The 21,079-nt window shown below is 42.5% G+C and overlaps 1 protein-coding gene across 1 annotated transcript; it reads right to left on the bottom strand.

Moving 5' to 3' along the window:
• Positions 1-13,935: 13,935 nt before the first annotated feature.
• Positions 13,936-17,689, bottom strand: sox9a (SRY-box transcription factor 9a). Its single transcript, XM_027005096.3, has 3 exons — positions 16,951-17,689; positions 16,550-16,800; positions 13,936-16,146 (listed from the first exon to the last, which is right to left on the bottom strand). Exons 1-3 carry the CDS (start codon positions 17,385-17,387, stop codon positions 15,368-15,370), a joined length of 1,467 nt encoding a protein of 488 aa, XP_026860897.2. The 5' UTR covers positions 17,388-17,689; the 3' UTR covers positions 13,936-15,367.
• Between the last annotated feature and the right edge of the window lie 3,390 nt (positions 17,690-21,079).

Raw genomic sequence — 21,079 nt, 5'->3', positions numbered from 1 at the left:
TAATAACAGGATAAGAACCAGATGAAGACATGGATTCCTCCATCCGTCTGCCTCACACCTGGGGAGAAGAGCTGGGCTCAGAGACATGGCTATGGAGCTGCAGCTTGTTGTGGAGTAAGAGACTAATGCAGTTTTCCTGGCTCATGAAATTTCACAAGGTGACAGGACTCAGGAGAATGACATCATGCAAACGGTTCTGATCTTCATGGATGGGATTTGGCCTTTGCGCTATACCTCCCAGGCCTCTGTTCTCTCCCTTTGCTGCGTCATTACTTCAGTTTGAGACGCTGAGAGAATTATGTGCTGGATTCATTTACATGCCTTCAATTGGGCCACATGCATTTCACTGTATTCTTTTTTTATTCCCAAGGCACTCATTTCAACCTGCCATGTTTACTCACAGATCTTTCAAAATGCTAAATGATGCTAGGAGAGCAGAGAAATTGATGTTTAAAATACTTACTGGCCAACTCACAGGTTTGTGTTCAGAAAACATTCTGTTACCTATTACCTTTTTCTATAATTTTTTGATATCATTTTAATTCTTTTGTTCCCTTTCGTTCCCTCCCTATTTCACCATCTGTCCTGTGTCCATCCATCACCATGTGAAAGACACTCTCACCTCCTCATCTCTGTCAGAAATCAACGCCGATGTTCCTGTTGTGACCACTTGCTCTCTCCCTGTACCTTCTTACTTGCGGTGTTGCACAAGATAATGGTTTCAAAACAGACCAATTAGCATTGGTGAGTGCTCTGGCATAAAGTGGATGTTTCCCATTAAGGTCCCTTTTGGCCTCAGCATCAAGCCCAACTACTTTACTTCTTGGCAGTGGAAGGTTCTCGCTAATGAGTTCCTGTGAAACCTAATCCTCTGCTGGGTTGAGAGATGTTATAGCACCTTGAGCGGCGTCCAGATACGCTAGCTCCTCACTGTAAAGGCTGCTGCCAGATCATTGGACTGTGGCAGGGTCATGGGTTAAAGACCCATGGAATCTTTAGATGTTGTGATTTGAGTGAATTGGTAGCCCCTCCACTTGTTTTAAAAGCAGGGTGAAACAATGTTTTATGCCCCAAAATGTAAATGTAACATCTTAGAAATCTAATTAAAAATAACTTTAACTTAATTTAAATAATAAGTTTGTGTGTTAATGTGATCTTTTTAGATTTTGAGGATTATGTCATATCAGGTCAGAAGTGGATATTCCGCTGGCTAGGAAAAAAATTATGTCTTTGCAATGGACATTTCTACAAATCAAAACACTTTACAAATGGATGTTGGTACAAGAGCACAAAACAAAGGTCTATTTCATAGAACGGGTAGAGCAATTATATCCCTTTATACCAGTAAGTAATACAGGTAAGTAATACATCAAAACAGCTACCTTGAAACTATGGGTTAGTTTCTCTGTCCATGGCTATGTCTGTGCTCTGAAACCTTAAAGTACAAAATAGTCAGCATGTGCAAAAAAGACTAAGTTTGGATTAGAAATAGCTTTTTCATCTAGCTATCATTTTTTTCCTTTTTCATCTACCTTAATTTACGATGTAATGAAACTGTTCAGTGCTTGGCTGATTTATAGATGAAATGAAATATGATGCTAATTGTAACTTGTGAATAGAAAGTGGTGCAGGACTGCCTGCTAATGTTGACATTTGAATTGACATCTTGACACCAAGCAACATACTTTCTGGAGCTGATTTAGATTTAAAAATGTTCATTTTCCATACTTTCCTTCAGAAAACTTTTCTGAACATTTAGCCACTATGGTGTAGGACAAACAGTAATCTCAGCATACTCTGCCCAAAGACAGCAACAATAAAGGCTTAGGACATGCCATTCAGGTCAAATTCCCGATTTTGCAACAAACAAATTTCAATGATGATTAAGTTTACTAACTAGGAAAAAAATCAGGATGCTTGAGAGGAAGAAAGCCAATGAGGCTTGAGTTCAATGCACAGGGTATTGTAATTACAGGAGCATGAGGTCCCATGGACCTTGAGAAGATACATTTTCATTTTCATCAATTACCATTGCCATTCTATCTGAATTCAGAGAGTGCTGGGAGGCACTGTAAGGGTGCAGCCTCGTCCCTCTACACTGCATCAGAGAGGTCACCTTGGTATTCTGCCAAGAATACCAGGTTGAGAATTTCCTCTATCTCCTCTGATAATCTTCCCGCCTTCTGGTCCAAGATGCAACACTCCATTCAAATGAAGTGCGGTACGTTCTAGGCAAGCAGGGAATCCCCAGTGTATTGCTGTTTTTATATGGGGTGGGGACCCTGGAGGTGATTATTTGTTGTCAGGGGTGTTGAAATGTAACAGGAGGAAAGGCCCTGCATTTGTTTGCTCTAAGAATATGGATGTTTTAGCAGGAGCAGGAGTGCCTATGGCTTCCTGTAAGAGTACCCTGGAGCCAGAGATTGAGAACAAGGGGACAGATAAGGTTTCCATTGGTTAATACACACTGTACATACCTCATAATCCTAGTAATGAAACCCAAACACAAGGGAGGATGGCTCTGGCTGTGAGGGACATGTGCGGGGCGACCTTGGTGTATGCAATCTGCAGACCAGGCGCATATGGAAGTGATCAGCTGGCTCCTGACTGGCATGATGTCTCTCGCATGGGGACATTCTCAGGGGAGAGTTGGGGGGGGGGGGCATGTACCCTCTGTAATATCCCATCCAGACCTGTCAGCATGGCGGGTGACAGCACCTGAAGCCGATCCAATTAGAGGGAAGGAGATCCAGAAAGGGGGGGGGGGGGGGTTACTGTTTCTGCACAGTAGGCCCCTTGCAGTAATAACAGCTACACATTGGGTGGGGGGGTCAAGACAACCCACTGACCAGGGGTTTTGTTGGAGGAAAAGGAAGAAATGATGGAATTAGTGAGGGAAAGGAAGAGATGAATATGTAAGGAAATGATGGAATAGATGAATCCCATTGGATATCACTGGCTTAGCTCTCACTGGAAGATCCTGGGAGAATAATGCTGGGACAAAGGAAGACTGGAAAATGTTTCCACCTTGTACAGAAAACAAAATGTACTGACTAATGAAACTAAACTACATTGCAAAACTATAAAGACTTTCTGTGAAACATTTTGGGAAAGACTTATGAGACCAGCTGTGTCAAAATCTGCCACACGGATGGCAAAATTGAGTTAGTAAATGCAGTTGTTGAGAAAAACCATATCTGAAACTCCTCTCGCCAAACTGACTTAAGTCCTCCTCACCACTACTTGCCACTCTGTGATTTTAGATTAATAGAACATGTAATCTGCACTCACCAACCTAAACATATATAGAGCAGCTATCAAGCGTTTTAGAAGAACTTTCACTGGTTCACTTTCTGTAAGTTGGAGCAGTCTGGTTTTTGTTTGAGACTTTGCTGTCTTTATAGATCTATAGATCATAAAAAGATGAATTTGGAAAAAGCTCATAACTACCTTAAGACACAATAAGTACTCTTGTACTTCCATTGGCTCACTGATGCAGATTCTATATATATTCACTGACCCAGTTCCATTGTCCTGGATGTTTGACCATCTGTCCCAACATTGATACAGCCAGCAACAATTCTGGCTGAAGTGCATCTGTTGTTATGACTGGAGATCTGATGTCATGTCATAAAGGCCACTCATAATGGATGTGACAGTAATTGACAGGGTGACATCGCTGAGGTCATTTCCTGTCAGTGATGTGGGCTGCTTCTCTCGGGGTGGTCAGTGGGAATTCAGGCCTCTGCATGGGGGCCTGTCTGAACTGTCTATTGGTCTGATGGATCAGCTCCCAAAGTAGACCCTCATCAATCACTTAGAAAGTAGACATCACACAAATACACACACACACACACACACACACACACACACACACACACACACACACACACACACACACACACACACACACACACACACACAGACACACACACAGAGACTTACACCTAGCAAGTTAACAAAGCAATTTACATCTATAGGTATTGAGAAGCCTGTTGTGTAATGTTTTTTGACATAAAATTGTACTTGTAATGTATGCAGCAGCATGTTTCTGCTTAGTTATTTTTATGTTGTTGGTTTTTTTTTTGCATTTCTTTATGGGTATGGAAAAGTTTGCACTATATTCTGCAATATATTCTATTAAGGTTCATGAGATGAACACTGAAATAAGATTAATAGTGGAAAAAGAGAAGGCTGATAGACCACATATCTTAACTCTATGTATTATATGTACAATTTGTACAAAATATCTGCTTAAAGATCTAAGTAGACATGAAGTAAAGAATGGGACATAGGACATTTGGCCACTGCAATCTGCTGGGCCATCTGCGGGATGGATGGATGGATGGATGTATGGATGGATAGATGGATGGAAAGAGTTGCAGAGGTGGGTTGCAGAGTGACATTGATTAATGACTCCCAGCATGTAACCAGTGTGTGCCGAGCTGGTCTTAGGACAGCAGTCTGGGCACATCTCCTCTCAGACCACCATTAGATTTCAGTTGGCTGTGGACAAACTGGAGGACCTGGAGGGCCATCACCACTACACAGGCTCCTCATAACTACGGACTGTCTCCCTACCCTCATATCCCTAACGTTAAGTGAATGGTAGCTTCATGTATTCATCATGAGCTGTGAGTCAATCTGACACACATCAGTTTCACTAGCTGTTGACGGACATGGCCTGCCAAGATGTGGTGAATTTATGTCTCAAACAGGCTGACTAAGACTTGGACAGTAGATAATTTTTCATTAAAGAGGAAAGATGGAGGAATGGCTATGAACTGATTTAGATACTGTGTGACTATCTCATGTCACTGATACAAACTCTCATTTAAAGTAGAGCCATGCATTGCGTATGTGTTATAAATGTGAAGGTGGAAGAACTGAAACCACCGATTATGCCAAGATGAAAACGATCACCTCATTCCTCTCAAATGCTTTTGAATCACTTTATCTGTGGTAATGTGGAGCAGATGTGTGTGTGCGCGTTTGCATGTGTGTCCGTGTGTGTGCGCGTGTGTGTGTGTGTGTGTGTGTGTGTGTGTGTGTGTGTGTGTGTGTGTGTGTATGTGCGTGCAAAGATACACACAGATATGTGGTATTGTTTCACAGTGTACTGCACAAGACAGAAATCCAGCCTCTTAGTTATGTCTCTAACAGCCTACAGACTGTCACCAGACTGTCCTAATACACTTTATCCAGGCAAATACATAGATGTTCTGTCCTGCTGTGCAAAGCAAATGCAGTCAATAACTTCATCAAAAATATTTAACTGTATCAATTTAAAAAGCTTTATATTGCAATTTAGCTTGTGAAATCAAAAGTTGTTTATCACATGTACCTTACTGGTGTTGTAATTCACACAATATGCAGCTCAACTGACATTGGGGGTGGGAGGGACTCCTTCCTCTACTCAGGATAATGGAGACTATTTGCTCTGACAGGGGTGGAGATCCAACCTGGAATTATTTTAGGTTATAATATCTGTTGCCTGCTTCTTCTGGCTGTAGGTAATGTGATCTCCAGGTAACTATGACATATTACAAAGGAGAGTCACACACACTTAAGCACCTCACAAGCTGTTTAATGCTATAATGGGTCAGGGTCACCTGCATGCCTCCCCAGGGCTCTTCACATCGAGCAGGTTCTGGGCCTAAGCCGGACCTACACTGTCATTCAATTCCCCTTTGGTCCTCCCATGGCCAGGAATGTGGAGCTCACATTCCACCCCCCACTACCCACTCTCCAGGGCCCTACCCACGCGCTTACACGCTTACAGCACCGCCCGGAGCACTTCGTCTTGAAAAGACAGCAAATATACACACAATATGCCAGGCTTGAGCTTTTGCAACATGCTGGGAAAATCTTTGTTATCAAATGCAAAAGTGGAAAAAGAGGAAAAGTAAAAGCATCCCTCTATGAGTTAAATACGCCTTCCAGTGTATGGCTTTTTCGGTTTATGAAAGGTCTCATAGACACGTGTCTGCTTTTGGGAATACTTTGAGAATGGTATTTAGACCACAACTCTTCGGACACCCGTCTCAGATTGGTATTGAACAACACCTCTGCCCCACAATCCACATTTCCTCATGGAGGTAAGAGGAGTGTGTGTGTGTTTGTGTGTGTGTGTGTGGATGTGGGGGTGGACAGAGAGGTGGGGTGCATGTCAATGTCACTTAGCCCTTGTGCTCTCCGCTCTGTCAGCCATTATGACAAATGAGGATTTCCTCATCAGCCCCCTGACGATAGATGAGAAGGAATAATCTCCACTGAGTGTGCGTGCATGCGCGCGTATATGCACCTGTGTGTATGTGTGTGCATGTGCGTTCCTTGCTCCTTGCAGTAAAACTATGCAGTATGGAGCAGTAGTTTGTCAGCTGACCTTTCAACCAGCTTTGCAATTTTTGATCCAAGCTGATCTCTGTTGCCAAAGAGCCAGGGCTGGCCTAGTGCTTTTTCAAACAGCTTTGGACAGCTGATGAAAAGCAAGCAAGAAGCATTTCAACTTACACAGACTTCAAGCACCAGAGTTCATTAGAACACATTAGAACATTAGAACACTTGGGAACATTAGTTCTTATCAGAAATGAGACATCCTTCATGTAAATGGTGATTCAGCCATGATTTTTAAGTTTTCAATTTAAAACAGTTGAAGTACTCAAGCAGTGTTAATTTGTCTTCACTTAATGTCCTCACTTCACTATTTCAATTTTGCAGGTCTCTCAAATATCACCATCACTTCCCTTTTTAATTACACCTTCAGCACTTAAATGAGACTTCATGTACCAATCCATACAATATCTCATTCGTATCCTGGAACAAGACTGAGTCATACACTGCTTAATTTACAACTACTTTCCAGATGAGTAATATTTTTCTGTTAATTTCTCTTCTGTTATGCACTTTTCTGGTGATCTGATTGTCAGGAATTCATCAAGGAGGCATTCTGATATTCTAGAGAGAGAGAGAGAGAGAGAGAGAGAGAGAGAGAGAGAGCAAGTGAGTGAGTGTGTGTCTGGGACCAAGTATTACATTAAGAGATGAATTACAAACAGGGCTGTGGACAGCAACACAAACACACTCATTAGAGAGAAAGAGAGAGAGAGAGAGAGAGAGAGAGAGAGAGAGAGAGAGAGAGAGAGAAACTAAAAAAAAGAAAAAGCAAATAAGTGTAATGTGGCAGAAGGGAAAGGATAAATGCAAATACCTGAGAGAGAATCTGAGGTCTGACCTTGCAGTTAGCCTGCAACCTGAACCTGTGTCTCCTCAACCCCGCAAATATCAGGAGATCTGTGCAAACATCCATCCATGCCAGGCTTCGCGACACGTCCGGTTCAAGGGTAGCTGCCTCCCCCTCAGGCTACTCAACACATGTTGAAGTCTCAGGGGTGTGATCCCACACCTCCTATCAAGCACTCTCAGCCTTCATGACAGCGACTTTACTGAAGGTTCAGCAAGGCTGCTGCCATGTCTTAGCAAACGGCGGCTTCTGTGATCATGTGATGTGGTTTCTGACAGTTTTGTTGCCGTCAGACACTTGTCATGATAAGCTGCCATCCCATGCTCTGCACTGTTTCTCCTTCTCTCTCTCTTTCTCTCTCTCACTCTCTCTTCCTCCCTCACTCTGTCGCTTCCCTGCTTTTCCTCAGAAGTGCAGAGCAGGTTAGAGAAGCTCAGACATAAATGTTAAAAACAGGGGCCATGTGGTTCCACCATTCTGGCACCACATAGTGGATCCTGTTTCACACACACATGGATACACATGGATCTCTCGCTCTCTCTCTCTCTTTTCTTTCTCGCTTTGCTCAGCTGTTGTGTCTGGTTTTGGTCTCATGCTCTCGTGATGAAATATTGATCCCATGTTTATTCATGTGCATGCTTGAGACTCTATATTTTATGAATGTGCTGCATTTTTTGTGCGAAAGAGAGCTACTCCTTAAGGAGGTTAATATTAATGATATTACATCTCCTCATGCCTTGATACACCACCTGTGGATGTCTTGAGATTCATTCATAGGCTTCATAAAGTGACATGTCCAAGTGTAATATATAATAATATTTACTACATTTTATTCATATAATGTACAGTCTTATACATATACAGAGGTGGAATTTGAATGGTAATTTGGGAAAATAACATTTCCTGTGGTAAAATTGTGTAATCTGAGAAAGAGCAGTAGTTCTGTAGCACATATTTGTGTCTACAGGGTTCTTTTAAGTTGTGCTTGAATTTTCATAGTTGTCTTGGATTTACATGTATGCTTTTTGAATTTTACTTACATTTGTCATGTGGTGACACACCAGAATATCAACTGAAGTGTGTGTGTGTGTGTGTGTCTGTGTGTGTGTGTGTGTGTGTGTGTGTGTGTGAGTGAAAGAGAGTGAGAGAGAGAGAGAGAGAGGGACTGAAGAATGGAGAGAGATAAGGAAGTGATAAATTGCTACATTTGTTAACTGAGAACCACATGGGTTGTGCTGATCTCTTGATTTACTGTCAGGATGTTAATCTTTCAACTGTGTGTGTGTGTGTGTGTGTGTGTGCGTGTGTATGTTTGTGTGTTTGTCTGTGTATGTGTGTGTGTGTTTCATAGCCTGAAGAGTGCACTTCCGTCTGGGCTGCTTGTTGCTGTCAGTCATTTTAAACTGTCTCAGTACATGAGCAAAACTCACTGGTAGGTAACTTTTTTAAGCAATGTTGTTTGTGTGTGTGTGTGTGTGTGTGTGTGTGTGTGTGTGTGTGTGTGTGTGTGTGTCTACTAACTTAAAAGAAAGTAAATCATTAGTTACAGCTGGATTTACTTATGCTAGTGTTCAGTGTTTTCTTTCCTTTCTTTCCTACAATACATCATTAAAGAGATTTTTAATACCTGAACATGTTCTTTAGTGTCATTTTTTATTTTTACTGTTTTATTTGCTAATATATTTAGCAGTTAACATGACAGACAGGACCCTTTTATGGGCTTCATGTCCAAACACATAGAACTCCCCAATGTTAACATCTACTATGTTTATATGACTCCAGCTGGACCTGAATAAATACTGCAAGAGTTCATTCAATGCAATCGGTGTTGATTCAACACTGGAGAATTTTCTGTGCAAAAGTAAATAAATGTCTTTTATTAATTTTAATTAATGCAAATAAGAGTGAAAGAATGCAACACGAATCAGAACAAGGGAGGGATATATCTAAGAGAATCTCACTGTTGCCCCCAAAACAACCCTGCCACGAGCAAATGTCCCAGAGGACATGTTGGATGAAAAGAATTCCCATCCTACTGGGATATAACTGTTCTGCGGCCCTTTCTTCTCCGCCTTACAGAAATGCTCTTGGCTGTCACGGTGAAAGCTACTTGCCCAAACAGTGTGCCTCCAAGTATCCTCTGACCTCCACCTTCTGGGCACCCTTTCATAGCCCTCCCCCGACCCAGCCTGACCCCACCCCCACTCTGACCCCACCCCCAGTTAATAGTTAAAGGTATGGCAACCAAAAACACTCACATGGCCATGAGTAAATGAAAGGTCAGCGACCAATAAAAATGTCCAGAACATGCAACATGCAATGAACATGAAATGTGAGAATATGCAATGTGATGTGGTTCTTATTGGCTTTCCTTCACACCTTCACCAAAGCTGCTCACTACCAAATTCTTGTTGTCAGGCAGCTGGTAAAGAAACAAATTATCAACAAAAGGGCAAATAAATTAGTTGAAATAAATTAGATACTACTATCCAGAACATTTGAAATGTTCAGTAAGATCCAGAAAGGGTGACTCTAGGTGAAAGGGTAGATGAGGAGTTGTGTGCAGATGCAAATCCAGTGCAACTGGATGCTAAAGCAACATTGCCTTTGTTTGATTCATGTTCATCAAGCTCTGCTGGGTCTATGGAGAGTCTGCATGGAGGTGCAGGAGAAAGCACTTTCAGCAAACTTTCAGTTGTTATCCAGAAAACGGAATTGGAACTCGTTTCTTTGCAAGGGTTGAATTTGAAGGTGATAGAGTTTACCACAGCTCCACAAATAAAGCCTATTCCTTCTAAGGCTGAGAAACCTGTTTGTTCCTTATGTTTTACCAAGTTGGTTGTGGGTGTTCAGCTGGTACTAGTGTAACAAGCACAATAGTGTTGATGGCATTTTTTACACGTCAGTTTCACTGCTGGGTTAAAAGTAGTCTGTCACTGAACACATCCAGCCAAGAACACCTTTGTGGTCAGATGTTGTGTAATGCCAACAGTTGAACTATAGACTCTTAAATGTAGGTGTACAAAGTGTTTCTAATTAAGTCGTATATCTGACAAAGTGGCTCAGTGGCTAAGCTTTTAGGTGTTCTGCATGTCAGGCATGTGCTCAATACCACTGAGTCTTACTGGTCAGCCCAGTGCACTTTGTCATACTAACTGTTTTGGTTCTGCTTTTCTCACACATGCTTCATTTATTTCTTTGATTCCTGCAGTGGTGCATCTCACCAGAACATCACATAAAGTCCTTTAAATGACACCACAACACCTCCAAACCACTTCTCCTTTGACTAGGATGCTCTCATTTGGTTAAAAACTGCATGTGTGTTTTGTGTGTGCGTGTGTGTGTGTCTTATGATGGACTGATGTCTTGTCCATGGTTGGTTTCTACCTTGTGCTCTATGCTGCGATAGGTGTTACCCCCATGACCCTGCAAGATGAATGAATGAATTAATTAATTAATGTTTTAGAATTAATGAATTAATGTTTTAACAGTAAGGAATGCTGAGAAAATTAGGTACCTGTAGGACCAAATTGGAAAATCTTGCATATTCACAGATTCTAAGAGCAAATCACATAAAATGAACTTGAGGTGTAACTGCAGGCAACCAAAGGTGACTCAAAATACCAATGTTCTAAATACTTGCTCTAAATACACTCTACTCACACCCTGAATACACTCTAAATACTCACACTATGAATTTTCACACTCTAAGTACTCAGACTCTACAGTTTCTAAATACCCCTTTGCCTCGACAGTATGCCCTACCCTGTTTGCCCCGAATTCCACCAGTCCAACTGTGAACTTGCTACTTCCTGTTCTGTGGGCGTCTGTTGCTAGGATACGAGTCGGCTGCTCTCTGTCCGTCCCGGCCAGTGTGACGTTCATTTTTCTCCCTCTTTCTGACTCTCTGTAAAAGGTTTGGCTGGCTGTCGCGCATTGATGTACAGTTTCCTTTGAGGCCGAGTGAGACTTTCTATGGCTTGTACCGCTTTTCAAAAGGGAGGAAATGGGGGTGTGCTCTGAGGTCAAATGGTCTCTCCTGTGGCGCTCCTAAGGGACAATGACGGTGGGATGGTGCAGTGTAGGCGGGGTGGAGGGGAGGGGGCAGGGCACGCTCCCGGAATGGAAGGGTAGGGGGCGGCGGTGTTCAGAGGAGAAGAGGCTGCATTTTCCAGTTAACATGTGATTATACAGCTCTGAGAGAGAGAGAGAGAGAGAGAGAGAGAGAGAGAGCGAGAGAGAGAGAAACAACCCTAGAAGCCTCTAAATCTTTTGTTATTTATCATTGTATTAAGAAAGCAAGATTACCTCCGAGATATTGTCACTGATGTTTCACTTTTAGTAATCTTTCTTACAGTTAAGAATATGGTTTTATTTTTCAGCATTGCAAAGTTAGGCCACAAAATAACTATGTTATTTTTTTATATAACTATGATAATATGTTCTTATGTAGTTAATTGTGATTCTCTGGTTAGGACAGTGATGTGCTACACACACACAGACTTTAAAATAATGTTAACCTAATCAAACTTTATGCTATTTTTTTTACTCAGACATTTGGCTTCAGACTCCATGCCTCACACTGTTTGCTGTCGTTTGAGCATTTTTATGTGCACTTCTTTGGAATTTTTATGACCATATTGTTACCGAACTGGGAGGTTGCCAGATTCTGCCTCTCTTCCCCCCAACCTTCTTCTGTGTTGTTGTTTTGCATTTGAAAGGACCACCCATCGGGCTCGGAGCAGAGAGAAGCACTGTGAGCAGCCTGTTTGGAATATTAATGGTGTTCTCTTGGGAAAGCAGCCTACGGGATGGGGGAACGGTCCACTCCGATCGCATCGTTCCCGTTTCCGCCTTGGCTGTCCTCTTGAGAGTCCGAGGCTGTGCTCTCCTGGAACCCCATCCAGCTCCAGAGTAAAAGGAGAGAAAGGGGAAGGCCAAGAGGAGTGGCAGGATATGCAATGCTTTGACCTCAACTTTAAGTGAAGTAAGATCTCAAAAGTGATTGTTATTTCAAAATTAAAATAGCTGTTTGAAATGCACCTATACAGATCATTCCTAGACAAAATGACAAATCCTGATTTTGCATTCGATACATCAGTTAGTCTTGTGCTAGTGGAAGAATAATGTTTGTGGGTGTGTTGTTTGTAGGGAGGGGTAGGGTTTGGGGTGGGGCTGGACCACTCTCTACGTCTCTTACCACAGACCATGAGCCGACACCCTCAGCAGGCATCTATGCCAAGCAGAGGGAAATGACCATGTGAAGCATTTTGTCTGTTAGGCCCTCCAAAAAGCACCACCGTTCCACTGCCGTCACAGTGACTGTCACTAATGGCTTTTACAGATGGCGAAGCTTACGTCTTTCTGCTAGAGTAATCTCAGTACCTCATCCTTGTTCTCCTCCTTCTCTCTCTCTTTCTCTCTCTCTCTCTCTTTCTCTCTGTCTCTATCTCTCTTGCTCTTTTCTTTTTCTTCTTTGCCCTTCCCCATCTCTTGACAGTTGACATCTCAGTCATCATAGCCAAACAGATGTGTTCACTCCCTAGTGCTGGAAAGAAGCTTCACACATCTATACAGTTCCGCAGGGATCCAAACGAATGTGTTCTATATGAAGCCTGACATTAATCCATTAATACCTTTGTATCTAGTGATATTATACAGCAGCAGATGAGTAGCAAGTTATTTCTGATTTGTCGAAATTAATTTATTTAAATCCATATTCCAATGCAAAATTCAAACAATGAGTGTGAACTATTGAGCAGTGTTGACACGGTGTACAATAATTTAATACGTATGACCTAGACACAATATATATAAACATAAACACTGTCCACTATATTTGGAAACATAAATAAATTGTGGTATAAGAAATGCGGAGAATTGACACCTTACTATTACCTCAGACATACACTGACGACTGGATTTTCACCCAAATCCATGTGTAACATCTTTTGTTGATGCTATTATGCAGTCTGTACATATCTGAGAATATATCAAAAGAACATTTGAAGCTGCCGTGAATAGGTCTCTGTAATAAAGGCCGAAAGAAGTCAGTAAGAAAGCAGGCAACTGTTACACCTGTGACGGCACTGAACTACACTACAAACTTCAAGAATAACTCCATGTTTTCATACACTCTCTTTGGAGAATTGGGTTAAGGGGGACTAATAAGGTGCTGATCGAACATGAAAAAAGATCTTGGGCCAGCCCGTTGCTTTCTCACATTTCGGACATGGCCATGCTTTTACCCGACAGCAAGGTCCCTTCTGGACCGTTCGTTTAGGCTTCGCAGGTGGTCGTTATTTCCTTTTGCCGGCTTTCCAAAACAAGGTTGTGCAGGAAGGGTCTTTTAAAACAGAATGCTGCATTCAAGAACATGTGTCTAACAGAAGTGGAATAATCCTGCACCCTCTGTTTTCATTTGTTTACAATATGCTTATTGTTATAGTTTGGGTGTAAAAACCTCTGGAATCTGGAGCCACTATCTCCTGCTGTTTCAGGTGCTGAAAGAGACACAGGGAAAGTACAAAAACAAGCGAGGAGAAGGATATTTCGGTAGCCATTCTGCCACCCCCCCCTAAAATGCATGTTATTGTAAAAACGTTACTGGCTAGTACACATCTTTCACTATTTATTTTTGGGACCATGGCTTCTGGATTTGACAGCTTAAAAAGAAACAAAACCAGTTACTCTTGTGTTTCAAACATTTTTTCTTTTATTGCAAATATCATAAAAAAGATGAGATTCTTTAAAGAACATTATGTTAAATTTGCTGAAAGAAAAAAGGAATTGTTCAGATGGTGTAACATCTGTACTGAGATATGTGGCATGGAAACAAAATAAATTGTCAGGAAAGGATAGATGAAAAACACTGGTAACTCTACAATCAAAGACAAGCAAAGAAAAACATTTACAACTTTACAAAGAGATTTGTAAAACTTTCTGACAAAAGAAAGCTAATATTTCCAGTTTATTAGCCTTACATTAGGAATTGTAACAGGACATCATCAATATGCATTTTGGCTAGCACAAAAGAAAAAATTAAAATAGAAACATCTACATATGATAAATAAACATAACGATTATGGAACTGTACCATATTAAGTACCACCCCCTGGTTTAACGACTTGGATTATACAATACAAAACCCAGAGGCTGACTTTCAAAAACAATTACTTAGTCGTTTAAAGTATTAATGAATACAATGCACATAATTCCTTTGAAATAAAATTAATGCTAATAAATAAATTAGAGGGGTTAAGACTGGACAGAAGGGGTGTGAGGAGGGTGCACAGATGAGAATGACAACCTGTGGTCAAAGGTCACTTCCTGCCCTGTCAGACACTGAGTAGATTCTCCACTGCAGCTGCTGATGTATTCTTCTACACACAAGCCTGCCTCAACTACACAAACCCCACCCCACCCCCACAACCAGGCACTAATGGTGCACAAGGCAGGGATTTCATACAAAAATGCAAAAGAAAAAAGAAAAAGAAAACAATCCATAACATTTTCGATTCCTGGGTATCCAAGTAATGATAGCAAAGGTTTTACAGGAAACATAAATAGATGTAATCAAAGTAACCTCAACCTATAGCACACTGCACGAATACAACAAACTAGAGCAAGAAAAAATCTTAATGGCCGATACAAAAAATATTGTCAGAATGATGAGACGGGACTATAAAGAGTGGTTTAGAAAAAATAGACCATATTTTTCTACAGAGTAAAATCCCTCCTGTTAGCAAACTTCTAGAGTTGTTCAAACATGGTAGGAAACCATACACAGTACATACTAAAGTACAATAATTCATTAAGTCCTCACAGAGGATTATTTTTTCTCAGAAAATGTTCATCTTTTCTTGTAATCAAGGCTAAAAATATATATCTAATCATGGCGTCAGGCAATTTTGAAAACCAAAACAAAAAAAGGCACGTGGTGAGCCGTTACTACATTGGTTCTTTCTGAAGTCCAGCTATCCTTTCGACTTCCTTGGTTGAGAACCCGATTGACTGTTGTGCAGAGAGAGTGATGGAGCACGTGTGCATGAGTCTTGATGCGGGGCCATCAGCCTTGTTAAATAATCGTTGCTGCCCGCGTGCGGTGTGTGCGTGGGCGTGTCCTCAGGGTCTCGAGAGCTGTGTGTACACAGGCTGCTGGTCCCAGTGCTGGGGGCTGTGCTCCGTCTGGGGAATGGAGGGAATCCCGGCTGAGTCGGTGATGGGGGTGTACATGGGCCGTTGGCTGGGACTCATGTAGCTAAAGGTGGAGTAGAGGCCGGATCCCTGGCTGGCAGCGTGGCTGTAGTAGGAGGTGGCGCTGCTCTGCTGGTCAGCATAGTCGTACTGGGCCCGGCTGATGGAGGGGAAGGGGGAGGCAGCGAAGTGCTGCAGGCTGAAGGAGCCGTAGGTGGGGTGCTGGGGTGATCCCTGCTGCTCACTGTAGTGGCTCGGGCTCAGCTGCTCCGTCTTGATGTGTGCCGGCCTCTGCTGTGCCTGCTCACCCCCTCCCGCACCACCCAGCGGGGTCAGTGAATGCTGCGGGGGTGCCTGCCCTGCCTGGGGGCTCCCGCTTGGGCTCTTTGCCATCCAGCTGTGCCCGCTGGTGGCCGCTGCCGGTGCTTGGCCCGTGGTACCCAGGCCGTAGGTGCTCGTGTAGGCCGCACTGGCTGGGTGCCCATTGGGAGGCAGGTACTGATCAAATTCGGCCACGTCAAACGTCTCCATGTGGGAGATGACGTCGCTGCTGAGCTCACTGATGTCCACATCGCGGAAGTCGATGTTGAGCTGACGACCACCGCTCTCGCCTGGAAGGGGACGGCCCTCGCGCTTCAGGTCCACTTTACCAGGCTGAATGTCGATTTTTGGGGTGGTGGGGGGAGTTGGGGGACCTTGGGACTGGCCTGTGTTTGTGTGAGAGAGAGAGAGAGAAAGAGGAGAGAGAGAGAGAGAGAGAGAGAGAGAGAGAGAGAGAGAGAGAGAGAGAGAAGGAAGGAGGAGAAGGGGGGAGGGAAAGAGAAAGCAGGGGGAAGTTAACTACTGCACAGCTGAACACAACTGACGCAACCGTCCCAGTGGGGAAAAACAGCGCACTATTTATTTATTTATTACATTAGCGAATAAACTTACAGGAACTGCACTGTTCGCAAGTAACCTTATACATTTATTAATTAGACTACATTATTACATTGGCTCTCTGCGGCAATTAATAATCAAAAACGTGTGTTGTAAAACAAAATTAAAGTTAGAGTGCGAGATGGTGTACTGCAAAAGAAACAGAAAAAAAGCATAATCTTACAAACGTACCTGACTGTTCGCTGGGGGAATGTACCTCTCCCATGCTGGACGCTGGAGAATCCGCTTGTTGCAACGCTTTAAATATAGCGTTGGGCGAGATGTGCGTCTGCTCGCTGCCATCTTCCGGATCATTCTGACCGTTCTTCACCGACTTTCTTCGCCGAGGCTGGTATTTGTAATCTGGGTGATCTTTTTTGTGCTGTACCCGCAGGCGCTCCGCCTCCTCCACGAAGGGACGCTTCTCAACATCGTTAAGCAGTCTGACAAGAATATAAATACACATAAGGAATATTTAGAAATATTTAAATCGTAATGAAACCAGATTCATTCCAAATTACTCCTAAATTCCTAATACAATCTTTGTTATAGCCTACTGAATATTTGCGTATAGGCATTAAAATTCGACTAACCTCCAGAGTTTCCCCAAAGTTTTACTAAGCTCCGCGTTGTGTAGATGAGGATACTGGTCCGCTAGTTTTCTTCTGGCAGCCTGTGCCCACACCATGAAAGCATTCATCGGTCTTTTCACGTGCGGCTTGTTTTTGCTTGCGCCGTTCACGCGCACCGGCATGGGCACGAGAGTCCAGTCGTAACCTTTGAGCACCTGAGACACTGCCTCGCGGATGCACACCGGGAACTTGTCATCTTCGTCTTTCTTGAACTCGCCGAGGGGACCCTCGGGACCCATAACGTTGTTCTCCGCGGGTCGGGTGTTCTCAGTGTCGGAGCCTGATCCGGACGGACACGGTGACCCCGCCGAGTCTTCTGACATACTCGGACTTGGGGCGTCGGACAGACACTTATCTTGTTCATCCGTCATCTTAAGGTAGGGGTCGAGTAGATTCATGCGAAAACTTTAGTTGAACAGCCTCTGAAGAAAATCTTAAAATACAGACCGTGTCAGCCTGCTCGAGCTTCAAAGTCCTAAAACACTGACAGTTCCAAGTGGTCTCGCGACTCCGAATATTATTTCAATAACTGGCGACGCTACTTTAAACTTTGTCCAACTTTGATGTTTCAAAATGCCTGAAATCCACCGAAACGCGGCGCTGCCGTTAACTCTCCTGTTGAACCGTGCACATTAGTAGTTGCAGTGTTTCAGAAAGCGCTCCTTTCTAGCTCCTGTGTAGTATTTCCAAGAGAGTGCGAACCTTCGCTTTATCAGAAGCGCGCGCGCGGTCTTTATAAGAACGCACGCGCAGGGATTGGACAACATCGGACAAGGGCTCGTGACGCCTTGGAATCCGATACTTCCTTTCTCCACCTCTTTTGTCACTTAGTATTCAGAATTTAACATTTTCATTAGGTTAAAATGAAACTGTATTTTCCATGTGATTGTACAAAGGCAGTTTTCAGTGACTTTTGTATTAGTACACTACATTATAAATATTACAATATAAAAGGTTAATTACAAGGGCGGCGTATGTATCGAAAAGTTTTGATGCACTAACTTCAGCAGTTGGCAGTATTCAGCGTGATAATATTCAGATACTAATAAAGATTTTGTCTAAATGTATTTAAACTTAAGCAAATGAAAATCACTTGCATACCGTCATTAATTAACAGGTTTTTTTTTTAGATTACGTACGTAACATTTTAAAAACGCAAAAATGTTGTTTTTTATGTAGACCATCCAAGTTGTCATTTCTCTGGGATTACTTTAAACGCTGGAATGTGTAACGAAGTTAATCAGTCTCATTTCATTTCCCACAAAACCTCTGCAGTTTAGAAGTTGGATTTTTAAATGTAAGTAAAAAAAAAAGTTAAGATTTGTTTATTGATGAGATCTGCGATCATCCAGACTGCCGGCGCACTCAACTCTGCTCTGAGGACATCCTGCGTAATTTTAAAATTCTAACCATAGGGGGAGACGGCGTTCCAAGAACATCATGGTAGACACGGAGGGTAGTCTATCTGACATCGCACACGTTTTACGGAGTAGGGTACTGACGACCTGACTGGCTCAACCACAGCTTGCTTCATAGGTGTCAAATGCGAGACAGACTAATTCCGATATATTTCAAGAATATATTTGACTTTTTAATAAATGTTGCAGTTAAAAAGGCAAAAGCAAAATGTTTCAATGTTGGCAAAGTATTTTTAACTGTTCTGTGTCTGTTTGTAGGTACTATGTATTAACACTTGCGTTCGTGCATATGCACATCTCTTTAGAGTGATCTGTAGATTTAGTGTACCTTGTTTTCTTTTGCAGTATATTGAGTGCACCTTGTGTAAAAATAGCAAATACAAATCTGAAGAAATCTGTAAGTTGATTTAGTTCAACTAGTCTTTTGATTTGAGCCTGAGGTGGTAAATTCAATTAAAATTCTTTGTCTCTCTCACTCTCTCTCTCTCTCTCTCTCTCTCTCACTCTCTCTCTCTCTCTCTCTCTCGCTCTCTCTCTCTCTCTCTCTCTCTCTCTCTCTGGTAAAGGGTGAAAAGCAAGCTTCTGGATGTTGTTACCATGTTTGCTTGCTCAATGTCAACCTCTCGCAATGCGGAATCAGTCAGTAACCCTATCTGCCCCACCGCCTTAATTAAGGCCTGACTTCCAAATACAGAAAACCAACTATGCACGTCTTGATTCCGTTGTGCCTTGTCACCGCGCGTTTATTTACACTGCCTGTGCTTATTTAAGTTATTCACTTGAAGCACAAACAGAACAGACCTTCTTAGACTCTTGTCAGTCGCTCGCTCGGTCCTGTGGCACCGCGTCGTTAATAGGGAAGAGAGGCTTTGGTTTATTTTAAAACAGCATTTAGTGAAAGGCCGTGCTCAGCCCTTTCAACGTATGCTGTTAACAGCTGACCTAGTAATAAATGCCTTTTCAGTCTCTATTCACATATTAAGAATGGCAACAAGGTCTTTAAAACCTTGTTGCTGATGATTAGTACAAAACCACTGCTGATCCTTTATTGCTATTAGTTGGAAAGAATCTGTTGTTGAAAGAGCCTATAGGTACAAAACCAGTGTCAGTCATTCCTGCTTGGGGCTTGGAAGCATCACTTCTAATTATTTAGTACCGTATGTGTCTGAATTGATATAATAAAGTGCTTCTATTATACAATCTGTGCTGTAATATATGACTAATTTTGTTGTTATTTGAAAAAGGTATATCATGATTGTCATAATATCATGATATCACAGTTCTGTCAGCATGGTTGTGGCTATGAGTTTATATCCCAAGTAGTACAGGATCTGACATTCCAATTCCTATCAGCTGATGTGACCTGTTCAGTCAGGACTGGTGCCCGTTGCCAGTTATGATCAGGTGGGTTAGCTAGCGACCAGCTGAGAATGATTTCAAATGATAAACACCTATGCCACATGCTGTCAACATCCAAATATGCAATAAATTAATAAAAGCTTGAAACTGGTGTGAAACCAGTTGGATCACCACATGGAATGAGTGGTGTATTTCTAGTTTTACACTCCCTCAGTATGTCTCCATGATCCTTCTCCCACCTTACTGCACACCCAGCAGCTAGAGAATGCATTTGCTTGTTTGGAAACTTTTGCTGTAATTTGAAAGTTGTCAGATTTTTGGCAAAATGCACAAACCCACGTTCAGTGTGTTTAGGGAGGGGCTGTTTGACAGTTCTAAAAACACAGCTGGATTCCATGCTTTTGTGTATTTTTGCAACACAACGATGCATAATTGTTTCATATGCACTATTAATTTTACGTGCTCTCAAATGCTGGTATTGCTATCTGTCATGGTTTGTAATGGATTAAAAGTGACCACCAAGTGCTGAATATTTCCATCCAGCCGAATTCCTGACTTTTGTGGTTCGGTCCAACTGAATTCCTGAATTTAGTAGTTTGGGCCAACAAAATTCTTAACTCTGAATTCAGGATATCTACAGTAGTACATTACTTATGTTGCAATGCCAGCCTCCACAGTCTTATTAGTAATAAACTATTTAACGGTACAGCTCCCTAGTCCCTTAAGTAAACGTTGGACACACCTGAAGGCAGATCATCTTGGCCAGGGCTGAGGCAGTGCAAAAGACCTTGGGAAACTTCTCATCTGGACTTGGAGTTGCGGTGTGAAAGCTCCGTGCAAACAGTGAAGGTCAACCGCTAACTTGCGCTCCCCATTCCCCCTCCAGCTGGGCCTGCCGGCGTGCTCGAGGAAAGTTCTCACCTTCTGCGACTGTCCCCAGGAGCTATCGGGTCTTCATGGGGTCCCACGTTTGATGTGGCGAGAGGCCGAGTAGAACAGAGGTGTGTCGACGTGGAGATGGCATGTGAAGGAAGCCTAGTTCTCAGGTTTTAGTGGCTGTCTGAGTCAAGTCACCCTACTGTGTGATTTATAACTACTTGCGTGATCACAGCAGACCAGAGAATTTAGGCAAAGACTGTTTTCTTACAGACGTCACCATGCTTTGGTTAAAGTTTTATGCTTTTCCAGACTTTACCAGATATCAGGCTTCAGACATTTTGAAACCAAATAACTTCTTACCTCTTTTCCTTTTCTCATATACTCCATCTTGGTTATGTCATTGTACACAGACTAGCAAATCACAAACTCTACTG

Source organism: Electrophorus electricus, chromosome 15, assembly GCF_041902795.1.
Source record: "Electrophorus electricus isolate QZ-2024a chromosome 15, ASM4190279v1, whole genome shotgun sequence".
NCBI lineage: Eukaryota > Metazoa > Chordata > Actinopteri > Gymnotiformes > Gymnotidae > Electrophorus > Electrophorus electricus.
Note: the sequence above shows the minus strand (reverse complement) of the source record. Positions and strands in the feature narration are given on the sequence as shown.